Below are 13,928 nucleotides of genomic sequence, written 5' to 3' on the forward strand. Positions count from 1 at the left end.
CTCTGCTAACAGAGAAGCTACAGCCTACTAGGTACATTTATCCATCTTTTTCTTCCAGCCCTGTAGATAGACAATAATCAGCTGGAATCTAGGCCTTGTAAATATGTATCATCTCTATTATAGTCCTAAAACTAATCCTCATTTCAGCGGTTAATTAAAATATAATTTTAGATAAACTCAAGTTTCCAAATTGCTTGAAATTATAGTTGAAGCTGGTAATAAGAAACCACAGAGGAGTGAAAGAAGTCTAAAAGTAAGCATGCTTATGTGTTGGTATTGTTCTGATATTTTAATTGAGATGATTCTTATTTTCATCACTGTGGGTAGGTCCTGAAGAAGACCTACATGTCAGTCACCATATCCTTAGGTTGTGTGCTTCTTTTTAGAGAAAAGGTTACAAGGTCATTGTACAGTTATTAACTTATCTTAAGTTTCAAACTTTATCTATGTCATATATAGGAAGAAAATAATACATTTAAAATTAATCTCTCTCCAGTTTTAGAGAGTAAAAAACACTTTTATGCAGTGACATTTCAATATTTCCTATCGTATGCCATGACATAACATTTCTAGATTTGATCTTTTTAAAGATCTTAATTATTTCAAAACCTTTGACGTGTTTTCTTGGTCACAAGTTTAATTCACATAGCAACTGAGCAATAAGCACAAAAATCATCTGATTTTTCTTCATGAAAGTGTTTATGTCACATACACATCATTCCTACGAGACACAGTTTCTTTTCAAAAAATTATTACTGAATAGCAATAGATTCAAGCTTATTGTTATATACTAGCATAAATATTTTGGTTAGCTGAAACTCAAAGCTCTGGCAGGACTTCATTTCATGAAGAATTTTGTCTATCATTTGGAAGAGATGAATACTTTTTTGCATTCTATAACACTAATACATAAACTTAAGGCAATTAATAATTAATGGATTAGTTAGTTACAACTGTAGGCAAGCCTTTTTGTTTGCTGAACTCTCACTTATCCAATAAACTAATGCTTATTTACCTCACAAAGTTCTACTTTGTAGTATAATGCAACATTATTGCAATTATGTATGATTGTGGAGTCTCCTTCTCTATAGATATTCAAAACCCACCTGGATGCTATCCTGCACAATGTGCTCTAGGTGATCCTGCTGAGCTGGACTAGAGGGTCTTTAGGGGTCTCTTCCAACCTCATCCATTCTGTGATTCTGTGATTAAAACCAGGTTAAACTTTAGCTGAGTACAAGTCATTAGAACAACATACTGAGATAAACACTGTGTTAAAATATAGAGTAACCCTATCACTATCAAATTAAATACATTAATTTTCTGGAAAACAAAATAAAATGAAACAGAATCCTCTGATACTGGATAACTGCTCAAATGTATATGTGAATCCTGGACCAGCTGCATTAATTTCCTTATGCTTGCCTTTGATCGATTTTCTCTGAATCACTTATTGCTTATTCAAATCAGTATCTTAAGGGCTTTTATCACTGTTGTTCAAAATGTTATAGCTAAAAATATTATATGGGGAGTTACTTCCTAGAAGCAGGAAATTCAAAGAATTTTACATTTCTTTTATTTCTCTCTTCAACCCGATTAATATCAGATATGATTTATAAGAATAATATCCAATTTAGCTGTTATTTTTACACTTACTATTTAATCAATAATATTAATTTACAATAATATAATTAACATTATATTGATATTTATCATTATCATTACAATTATCACTATAGTAATATTACTAATTATATTATTCATATACTCATATATGAAATATATAAATATATATTATATATTTAATATATAAATATAAATATATATTGTATAATGTCATATAACATGTTAATATATTTATGCTATATTAAATTAATTATAATTATATGATTATATATATAATTACATATGATATAATATATATTATCTATATTATCTATATTATATAATTATATAATTATATAATTTTTAAATTATATTAAAATTTTTATTGGTGATTACATTCATATGTTAATCTGTTGATAAAAAATGAGGTAAAGAATGGCATAAGTTTAATGATACATTCTCTTTACAAATTTTTAAAAATTATTTATCTATGCCTCTTTTTTAGGGAATAAGAGTTATTTTTTATCTTCTTGTTGATATTATTTCCTTTGTGTGATTAGTTAGCTATTTGGTGTCTCTAGAACACAATTTTTGCTCTATTTTAATTTTAGTTAATCCATTGATAACAACAGTAAATAATGTGTCCACAAATGTAAGTTTAAATAGCCTACATTTTTTTTGTTTTTATTTATTTATTTTCCTGAGACATACATTTGAGTGAATGTGGATTAGGGGGATGGAATTCTTTAAGAAATAGTTGAAAATAATAAAATGATTAGAGTATACAATTAGTGTTTTAAGATCAGCTTAGCAAACATTTCTAATAGTTGTCGAGGAGACAAAATATATTATGCTGGAAAGTTAGAGGTTTTTGTTCTGGTCTTAGTGCTATTAATGAGAATGGAATATATTTGTACCGCCTTAGAAGGCAGTGATTCTGCAAAGACATGCAACATTTCAAGTAGACAAACATAGTGGCCTCCCAGCAGGACGCTGTGTATCCTTGTATTTGTAAACAAGACAGAGAAGCAGAAGAGTAGAAATTTGATTTTAACTCTGTAGAAAAATGGTTTTAAGGTGTCTATATAGAATCATATATATCTTATCCCAGGACTGGAGGAAATGTCTTCTATCACAAGCCTTGAACGCCTTTTTTTTTTTTATTTGAAAACAATTACCAGGACGTTATCCCATATAACAACTTACATGTAAAATGGGGCGGGAGGGGGGAGAGGGTGGCAAAAGAATTGATACAATAAAGGACATGTAAGGTGAAGACACAGCCTTTCACAGTGAGAATCATTAGTCATTTCAGCAACAAGCTATTGAGTTTGTAGATGCCTCTCAATGTCTTCAAATCAAAACTAGATATTTCCATGGAAGTTATCTCTGTAGTCAAATGCAGACATTCAAATCCGTGGGCAGTGCAGTGCGATAAAATCAAGCTTTAGTAAAACACAGGGGTAACTGTGCATGATGGAATTTAATAGTTTATACAAGGAGCTATGAGGAGGTTAGCTGACCTAATGGGCTTCTGTGAATTCCAAAGGTAAGTGTTAGGGTTGCTACATTGCTTTCTTTGCCACATTATGGTTCTTGGCAGCTAATGTTCATATATGTTGGATTGCATGATTTCTTTTCTGAAAAAAAGAAAAAAAAAAGAAAAAAAAAAGAAGAAATTATGTTTGTTTTTATTTTTTATTTATTTCTGAAACACTCTTGTGGTATGCTTTATTTGTCTAATTGAACCAAAGCTAGATAGAGCTTCATCCTTCTGGTGCTGAAGGCATAAATAGGTCTTTCAGCAAGAACATCAAAGAGAGGTATCTGTTGACTACTTTGCTGTATTATATTGTCACTGTTGCTACCAATGATTTATTTCTGTTTTTGTCAGCTTTGAGTAAATTCACCACAGAAAACCAATCCTCCTCCTAGTTGTCTGAAGAAAATACTCAGAATGTAAAAACAGTCATAGCAGAGTTCAACTTGAAACTACAATATTATAAGCTAATCTGTTGCAATGTCCAGGATGTGTGATGGCAGAAAGGGAAATAGTTACAGTGAGTAAAACCACAGGAACCTCCCCTTAGAAACAGGGTTAAAAACATGTTTTTAGGAGAACTTTAATTTATTTTTCAGCTAGTTGCTGATAGCTGTGGTTTTAGCAGTCTCAGCTGACCTTTTAAAACTTTTCATTGGCAATTCCAAGAAAACGATGCTGATTGGTATATTAATTACAATATCTTACTTTGTTCACTTTTCAGGTAAGTAGTTTTTTGCAGTTTGTTGTTGTTGTTGTTTGTTTGTTTGTTTGTTTTTTAACCTCAAAATTCTTAAAAACCTAACTTTTGAGAAAATCAGTGTCAATTTTTAATCAAGGATGAAAGTGTCAAAAAAAATTAAATCTGATTGGCACATAATAATAAAAAGAAAGAAGAGCGGGTTCACTTTTGCATATTAGAAATCTGTACTGATATTTTAATATTTAGGTCAGTAACTTTATTTCAGGACTTTAACATAAGTGAGTCTTTAAGTACTTTTAAAACTATTCATTTATACTAACAAATTTAAAAGGAAAGAAATATAAATCGTATTTGGAGCTTTTTTTTCTCTTTCTTTTTTTTTTTTTTAATTGTATAGTATGATGAAAATGCAAAAGATATTTCAGATATGACACATCCTTTTCTTTACACAAAGTTGCTTTCCTTCATTGAATATACTGAAATTGGTTTTACATGGGTTTTGAAATATTGCTATCAATGTGATATATTGATTTTTTTTAAAGAAAGTTGTTTTTCAAGTAAATGAAGGATATAGCCCAGAAACTTCCTTCACTCCTCTGGGTTTATGTCCTTTTTAAAATCTATTCCATGTTATATTTCAGCAAACCAAACCTCTTTCAAGTACAGAACAGTCATTTCTGAGCATACATTTCTTAGTATGTATGCTCAGATGACAAGAAGTCTAAAAAGAATAATATAAAAAATTAGAGGTAACCAACTATTTTGAAGCATCATATTAATTTGTTCTAATATTTTTAAAAGCATGTGTTGTCTGTGCTTAGTAATGATTTTCCTTTTTTTTTATACTTAGTATAAAAATGCATAAGTAACACTTACGTAAGACAAATGTTTAATTTCAAAGCAATTCAGTAAATACAGTTAATGGTGGAAGTCTAGTTGCAGTTCCTCAGATGGAAAAGATTCATTTCACAGAATTCTGAATGTCTCTTTCATGAATTTATTACTCTACATGAGAAATAGATGTTCTTATAGTAAAGTAAGTAAATAAATAAATCATTCAATCTGTTTAAACCTTTATTGTGGCATTAAATCAATCTTGCCTTTAAATTATTATTTCAGTTTATTGACTAAAAAGGGAGAGTAAGGTTAAGTGTTGGTTTCAATGTGGTTATTTAAAGTTTAAATAACTGACTTGAAAGCAGATTAATCTTGTGTGAATTATTAGTTACAATCTCAAAACACTTAAGATGAGACACAAACGTAGATAAAGTTTCGTCATATTCACTAGAAATAGTGAGATGTCACTGCTAGCTGATCTGAGATGGGTGTCAAATAGGGATTTTTTTGTTATTCAGAAAAAAAATATCTCAGAGTTTATCATTATGGGTCCAGAGGAGGACCATGAAGGTTATCAGAGATCTGGAGCACCTCTCCTATGAAGAAAGGCTGAGAACACTGGGGTTGTTCAGCCTGGAGAAGGGAAGGCTCTGGGAAGAATTTACTGCAGAGTTTCAAGACATAAAGGGGGTTTATAAGAAAGGTGGAGAAAGGCTTTTAACTTGGTAAAGGTAGACTTGAAGGTAGATTTAAAGAAGTTACATTTATAGTGAGCATAAAGAAGAAATTTTTCACGATAAGAGTGGTAGAACACCAGAACAGATTGCTGAGAGAAGCTTTGGATGCTCCCATCCCTGGAGTTGTTTAAGGCCATTTGGGTGGGACTTTGGGCAACCTAGTCTAGTGGGTGGCATCCCTGCCCATCTCTGCCCATGGCAGAGGGGCTGGAACAAGATGGGTTATAGAGGTACCTTATGATTTAGAGGTACCTGCATGATTCTACAACTACGTGTCTTGGAAAAGCCTCTTCACTTATTTCCAAACTAGTAAAGACTTATTTGCTTATTTGCTTATTGACTAAGTATTAACATTCTGGAATTCTTTACATTTAATGAAAGATTGTTCTCTTGTGGTGTATCTTCTTGTTTATTGCAATCTTATTTTAATTAACAGTTTTTATTATTATTATTATTTTAGTTCAAGGCACAGCAACAGATTTATTTCAGGCATATTCCCAGTCTTTATCTCATTGTTGCCTGCATATTATGCAAAAAAAAACCATCTCATGTTATCCATCTATGGTTTCACCATCCTTCTGTATTAACTCTGTAGATAGTTTACGTGCACACAGTATCTGTATAAATCTTTACTGCATATAGACTTAAAGAATTAAAAAGAAAAATGTTAGGAATTATCAACATTTATTTTTTTTTCATAAAAATATGAAAAAATATAGAAATTGAAGACTTGTATTAACATAGAAAAAAGATGTTGACCTTGCATAGAAAATATCAGAAAGTGAGTAAACTTAAATAATCCTTATATTTAAAACAAGAATAGAATTTCATTTTTGCTACAGTTTTTGTTACTCTTTTTTTTTCCCCTCATTTTAGATATATTGTATTTCCTTGCTTTCCAGGATTCCTCCACAAATTGCATGTCAATATTTAAATAATGATGTATTGGACTAATAGGATAATATTAACAGAACATTAACATTGCTTTTAATAAAGGTGATTATTAATTAATTGATAATTACAGCTAGCAGTAGGCCAGAGCTCTCAGTTGTGCAATATCCTGAAGATGCCAGTGTGCTCACTAACTCCACAACCTGGATGCTGTGTGTCTTTGAATACCACAATGACAAGAACGAGGAGCCAGTTGTGTACTGGAGAAAAGGCCCCAGTTGCAACAACCAGCAGAGTCTTCGGTCAAGCTCAGGCACCAGCAGACCACAAATACACATTACAAAGGATGTGTTCAGGGGATACTCCATCTTAAAACTCAGCAATGTTGACCAAAATGCCAGCAACTTTTATTTCTGTGATGTGACGCTAACCCAGAAAGCTCAGAACAAATGTGGAAATGGCACCAAGCTGACAGTACAAGGTAAGAAGTGTCTAATACACAGAAACTGACTTGATATATCCAAGGAGAATTAAGTCTTCCACAAATTTTACTGTCTTCTCTCCCACCACTCACTGCTACCAGAAGAAGGTTGGGGAAAAAACAGCCTACAGTCATGAGTAGGAGAGAGAAGGTATGAACAGTTTATATAGCCAGACTTCTCAGGGACAGGAACTTTTCTTTGCATCTGACATTGGGCAGCAGAACATTGACTCAACATTTAATATATTTTATACATTTTCGATATTTTGCATATTATTGTATTATTTAAATTCATATTCTGCATTAATATATACATTACACATTTTAAATATTTTTTTCTTACTATTCTGCACACAGTTTTGCTGGATCTTTACTTTGCTTCATACAAACAACAGAAATCTGTGACAATATTTTGTACCATTTTTCATCATTTCCCTCAGTCCTTGTATGCTGTCTTTTTTGAAATACGTAGTTCATGCTTCCCCTTCCAGTCACTGAAAAATGAATAGTAAATTAAGCACTAAGGGTATTTTTAGAAAGGTTTGTGAAAGTAGGGATACGTAGGAGTGGGAGTTTCTTTCTGTGTAATTATAAAAGCATTTTCATCACCTTATAACTCTTCCACTGTCCTCAAATTTTCTAATTTCTGTAATCCTGATGGGGACTGCGAACTCAGTGACTAAATTACACTATTGTAGCAGAGCCAAGTTTTGTGCACGAACACTTTCCAGGCAAATCTAACTAGCATATGCTATGTACCGCAAAGAATTTCTCTGTTTCTACATTTCACTTTATGCGTAACAATTGTCCAATGCAGTACTTTTAAGTCCTTAAAGAAAAACAGTTGTTGATGAAATTCTTTTGACTTACACACCATAATCATGTTTGGTTTAGTTTAAAAAGCAAACAAGCAAAAACAAACAAACAAACAAAAAACACACGCACAAAAACAACGAAAACCACCATAGGCTTTTTCATCATTGCGTAAGTGTGTGCTGTATAAAAGAGATGTTTATGCATATCCCACTTGGAGCACACTGAGAATTTTGTTTACTTTTAATTTTATAAATTGCTAACAACAGTTTCAAAAATTTCATCTGAAAAACAAAGAAGACAATAGTTCTCACATGAGAGGCTTAACCTTTTAGCCTGAAAAAAAAAAAAAAGAGCAAAAGAAAATGTGATAAAAATTAAGACCACTGTGCTGACTAATCCTCACTAATCCTTCAAATGAAATCATATCAGAAAAGCAACTATTTTCTCTTTTTCAGGTACTTATTTTTCGTTATCTTCATTTCAGATTTCAAATGTAAAGACTGTACAAGATCAGAAATGACATGGTGGTGGTGGTTCCTTCTCGGATACGCCATCTTTGTCACCACAGTTATCATGGCTTTTGGTGTAAGTAATAACTTCAAAAATAAATACTACAGACCTAAAGAAGGGTGGTATCTTCTGATGGAAAGAAATGATAAATAGATTGTGCAGCTATAGCAAAGTAAAAAGTCAGTCTGTTTTCTTAAAGTAAAAAGTTAGAGGTAGAACCCCCTGCCTTTGGATGTTTTGAGAGCATGACCATAAAAGAAACAGAAAGCTGTGGCAGTGGAGATGCATAGAGAAATTAGATCTGTTTTCTGAACTTGCTGACAACTGGGAAGCTGTTGTCTATGCTGGTGGTTGATCTAGAATTATTACTTTTACCTGGAAAGTAAACAGAATTATAAAACAAAACAAAATGATAATAATAATAAAAAACCACAACACTTAATCAGCATTTTAAAACACATCCTGCTTCCTCCATATGTCTGGGCTCCAGCTCCTAATGAGCTCCACTGGGCATACATGAATGTCTGCTCATCTTTTGTTTTACTCATGTTTCAATCAGCCAATCAGTCATACCAGGATTTTATGTCCACTCTGACCCCCCAGCTGATATGGGTCCCTGCCTGACATTTTCCTGGTCATCAGTGAAGCACACTGACATTTTGAAAACTTGAAAATACTTTAAAGAGGAGAAAATATTTTTTTGATATATATTTTGAATATATTTTTTTGATACAAAACTGTCTAAGATGAGAATGATTTCTTATGCTTCCTACATATTTTACAAATCCTTCCGTCTTTCCTAATCTTTGCTCTGTTCCCCTCCTTATAATCATTTTAATCAATCACTTCTTATGCATCAAAAAACTAAAAGGTAGATTTCAACTAATAGTTTTATTTTGATCATATTTGGAAATATCTTTTATGTGAAGGAAACTTTGCATAAGGAAATAAATCTGAGCTGAAGAAATCTGAGCTATGTCATAACTTGATGCAAATGAGCATTACACAATCTTTGAAGGCAGGGACAGTGCTACAATGTGCTCTATTTACAAGGTCCTTACTTGTAAATGTAGTTCAAAGATTATCTTTTACGAGACATAAAAAGTTCCTTGTGCTTCATTGTGCAACAATCTCCCCTCTCAAAAAACTATATTGTACAGTCCCTTAGTAGTCAACAAATGCAGTTTACATTGGATTAAGAGGGAACAGACAACAAACTTAGCAGACTTTCTCAGCTTGTGAAAGGGCTATTTAAGTATTAGTGAACCTAGCATTAATTACAGCAACAGCTCTCACTACTGCACAGTGGAGAATCTCATTATGAAAAGACTTGACACCAGTGACATAAGTTACAAGACCTACAAAGATACTTATGGTATCTGGTTGCACTTCTGGGTCAAATAAGGTTGGGGTTTTATTTTCTTTAGAAACCCAGTTGTTAAGTTCTGTTACCTCACAGCCACATCAAAACTAGAAATGTTCACATAGTTCGGGCAGCTGGAGACAAAGGATGTGTGGTTAGACAGAGTGAACTCAAGCCAGAGAGAGAAGAGGTAAACAAGAACAACAAAAAAGAAAAAAGAAAAAAAAAAAAAGAGAGAAAAAGAGAAAAAGAAAACACAAACACCAAAAAAATTGCTGAGATACAATAGCACTTTGCACTACTGAGGTGACTCTTGCTCAGACAATGGCTTGGCATTGGTCTGCTGGAGGGAGCTGATGAGCGATTTCCTGATTTCGTTTGCTTCCCCTTTTTTTTTTTTTTTCACCTATTAAACTGTCTTTATCTTGACCCTGGAGATTTTTCATTTTTTGTTCTTCCTGCCCTCTCCCCTCTTCTGCTGGGGACTGGGTTGTGAGCAAGCAGCTCTGTGGTTGCTTGGCTGCTGGCCAGGATCAACCCACTGTACCAGCTAAAGAGAAAGACACTGAGATTTACGAAGTCAGGGAGTTTATAACTTCTTATGGGTCTTTTTTTTTTTTTTCCCCACTAAATGACAAATGTTTTGTATCATGAAAATGTGTATCATGTCAAAATCAGAGCATACAATAATGAAAGAGGGACTGAATCACTCAAAGGCCCTTCAGCCCTTCTAGGCCACTGCTTAAATCTGGTATGTCATGGTTGGCTGAGCCCTTCATGTAGCTTCTGGAAGGAACTGCTATCTCAGGAAGAGGTATATAACTTACCTCTTCTTAGCGTAAAATTCTCTTAGCTTTTCCCTTACCTCTGTCAAACTTTTTCTGTGCTTCAAAGTCCAGAACAGGGCACCACAATGCACTTTTCCAATGAAACTTGCATGACAACTGTGTATACTTTATGGAGAAGCCATTACAGCTGTTTATTTTCCCCAAAAGATACCCATCTCATCCACCCTCAAAAACAAACAAACAAACAACTAATTTAAATTACATAAGAATAAAGAATAAATAAATTATTAAAATAATAGTTATCTCTCTCCCCCTACCTTATGCTCTATTTTTATAAAGTGGCAGCATACATGCACCTTAAGAGATAGTATTGGGAATTGGAGAAGTATTAAATGAAATCACTGATATATAGTTGGACACACTTTCTACCTACTTTTATGAATTACCCTTATTCTGCTAACTGTAAAGTTTTAGAATTCAGCATATAAAAAGCTAATCAATCAATTTAATAATGTTTAATATTAGTTCTTACTCTTATTTTAAACTAAAACATACCATAATTGTTTTACTGTATCATAATTGTCTACAGTTGACCATATACCACTTAGCTAAAACCCACTTAGCTAAAACCATATGAAATACCAACATGTTAATTACTCAGGTATTAGCTAATATGCCTAATTAACATTAGGTATATTATACCTAATATTAATTTCCTATACATAAATATAAATATATATACCTATACCTAATATAATACCTAATTAGTTAATAATATTAGGGTCTAACTAAAAATTATTAAGAATAATAATAAAAAATAGTATGTCAATTCATGAAGTTGTATTTAACATTAGTATTTCCATGTTTACTTGTGCTGTGAAAAGTATCATAACTTTACAAACAATTCGCAATAAATACTGGGTTGCTATCCCAGTAAAGTGAGGAATATGATCTCTAAAAAGATGAATATCTGATGGAAACACATTTTTCTTGCCTAACAATATATTTTGTGGAATATTGAAACAGATTTACCAGTGCTGTAAAAAGTGCAAGACCGAGTCAAGAAATACAGATAGCAGCGCTACCCTGAAAAGTGAATGGATTTATGACAAGCCATCCAGACCAGTTAATAATGGGTGTAACCAAGAATATGAAGATATGTCACTAGTAAGAACTTCAGTCACATTAAAAGGAAAATGATATGAAAAATAAACCATACAGTTGTAACTGTAAAGATGTAAGCATCTGTGATATGTACTACGTTGAAATACAGAAGAAATATATACTAAGTCACTTCATTAGCTTGGAATCTTCCTTGTTCAAGATTTTTTTCATTTGTTCATGTATTTATTTCAAACTAATGAAATAATTCAAAACTAATGACGGTCTATACATCTACAGATACAGTGAGCTTTACTGTATACAGCTAGCATCAAAATACTGTAAAAGTTAAAGATATTCAAACTTCTTTTTAATGCCAACAAGTCTGGCCACACATTCCGATATTTTTTTTTCCATTTCAAACAAAAAGACACAAAAGTTGGAATTTTGCTTTTTCCTTGGGTTGATACAGTTTCTTTGCTTTACAACAGCAATGGCAAATTCTGTAATATAGTATCTGTCCACTGTAGTGATAGATTAGATTATGATGAATTTAGAGTTTATCATAGAGAAATTTTTCAAGTGCTTTTTTGATCTTATTTCTAACTCCTTACACAACCCCATGTTTATAAATCCCTGCAAATTCTTCCACACTTAGTTTTGTAGCCACCTATGCCACTCACATAGTGCACTTTGGGTACATGCATCTCCCAACAGAATGAAAATACTGAATGTATTTTTAAAAATTTTAATTTCTGAAGAAAAATATAATCGCTTCTGTTGTAGGGCTTGTCTTTGCTGACCATGTGCAATACCTAAGATTATAAGATAAACTATTTGCATAAATAAGTGTCTTTTAAACTTGTTTGAATTAGAATACTTTGGAATTCATGTAAATAACAATAATAGAATTAAGCTACATAGAAAGAGCTTATTATAATTTGTGTAGTAATTAGGTACTTGAGGAAGGAGTGCCATGGAATACTTATGTATGTGTTGACTTGAAATTAATATTTTGACAAATTACATAAATTGTTGAAAATAGATTTTATTTTTTCCCCTCAATCAAATATTGCAAGCTGAATATTGTGATTCATATTTGCTTACCACTGAAACTACACTGCGTGAAAGGAAAAGGTTTATAGAATAAAATGTCAGAGATTATGGCCTTACACATTAATTATGCAGTAATTATAAAAAGTGAGTAAACTCTTTTTACTCAAGGTGGAGGGGAGACCAATAAGTCACAGTTGATATTCAAAACTGTATTTTAAGAAGTGGATACACATTGCTAACAAAGTTCAGCTTAAACTTCATCACTGGTGTTTTTTTCTAAAATATTTCCCTATTCAATCACCAAAGATACCAATTACAATCATTTTCATTTTCATTTAAGAAATTCATCTTACTATTTGAATCCTTTTGGTAAAGCTGTTTGATACACTTAGATAAACGTGACTTGCAGAGGGACAGGCAGACTATGCTTGAGCATAGTGCAACCTTTAAACTAGTACTAAAGTCTACCACTAAATCATGGTAGACAGCAGGAACTAAATAAGTCTTCCCCACTCCTCTACCCAAACAGGCATAGATATATAAATTTCCAGATTCAGGAACACAAATTCTAATGGTGGATGTAAATATTTGTGTATATTTTCCAGAGGAATTAGCTCTTCAGAAGCACCTCAAATTTCATATTTTAAGAATCTTTAAAAATAAAATCCTTGCTGTACATAATACATGTCTAACGTTTCATTTTGAAGTTAAATTTTTAAATTGAGTTAAATATTAATGGTTTAAATACATGGCATGTTTATACATTCAACATGTAGCTTTAGAGAGAGAAAATGTCATTTCATCCTTTACAGTGCAAGGTGTTAAGTCCACCGGAGAGGAAGATTCAGTTCTGTGAAGAGAACTGAAGGCAGGAGTCAGTGAACCAAAGTCACCTTCAAGTACAAGAAGCACAAAGAGGTCAATGCATTCAGTGAAATTTTCCGTCTCTGGCATTTTGGCAAAAATAACAAGAATTCATACCTAATCTAGCAGATATAACTAGAGGGCAGGTTTAAAAGGCATCCCATTCAGATAACTCATATACTTGAATGGAGCTGTTTTCTTTACATCTCATATCACTGGCTCCACTCTGGATCAATGGCCCTTCAAATGAAGGTCAATACAATTTTGGCACTTTTTCACATGCTTCTCAGAAACAGCCAAGGTATTTTCTACATAATGTTTCCAAAGAAGTTGTACATAAACTTCAAGTCAGAAAGGTTAAGTACTTTGAAAGTTCAGGGGGAATAAAAACAAATAATAGGTAGTATGTGCCACTAACACCAATAGCAATAGTAAAAAAATAAAATAAAAAAAAAAATATGTTGCAGTCAGCAAGGTCATGGAACTTTTATGGCAGCTTAGAACAGAATGACACATCAGGACAGAATTCGAAATGAGTTTATAGTGCAAGCACTTATCAGTATTAGACACATGAAATATTACTTCTTCCAATTTATGCTTTAAAAAGTCAATGTTGTGGTGTAAAGAATGTTAATA

General features: G+C 32.4%; 2 protein-coding genes across 4 annotated transcripts in view; one reads left to right on the plus strand and one right to left on the minus strand.

Annotated features, from left to right (window-relative positions):
• The window catches only part of PNPLA4 (patatin like phospholipase domain containing 4), a 50,558-nt gene that overhangs the window by 6,741 nt on the left and 29,889 nt on the right, over positions 1-13,928 (minus strand). For 2 of the 3 annotated variants that reach the window (XR_011096740.1, XR_011096750.1), the window contains exon 9: positions 1,107-1,202. The gene's annotated coding sequence lies outside the window, so the exon portion shown is untranslated. Of the gene's footprint in view, positions 1-1,106; positions 1,203-3,128; positions 3,246-13,928 lie in introns of those variants that run through there. The other variant, XR_011096755.1, reaches the window with a different exon arrangement.
• LOC137856746 (uncharacterized) lies at positions 3,599-13,109 on the plus strand. The gene is made up of 4 exons (XM_068682444.1): positions 3,599-3,869; positions 6,447-6,794; positions 8,095-8,195; positions 11,298-13,109. The coding sequence occupies exons 1-4, from the start codon at positions 3,821-3,823 to the stop codon at positions 11,469-11,471; spliced, it is 672 nt and encodes a 223-aa protein (XP_068538545.1). The 5' UTR covers positions 3,599-3,820; the 3' UTR covers positions 11,472-13,109.

The sequence above is a fragment of the Anas acuta genome, chromosome 1 (assembly GCF_963932015.1).
Source record: "Anas acuta chromosome 1, bAnaAcu1.1, whole genome shotgun sequence".
NCBI classification, from domain to species: Eukaryota; Metazoa; Chordata; class Aves; order Anseriformes; family Anatidae; genus Anas; species Anas acuta.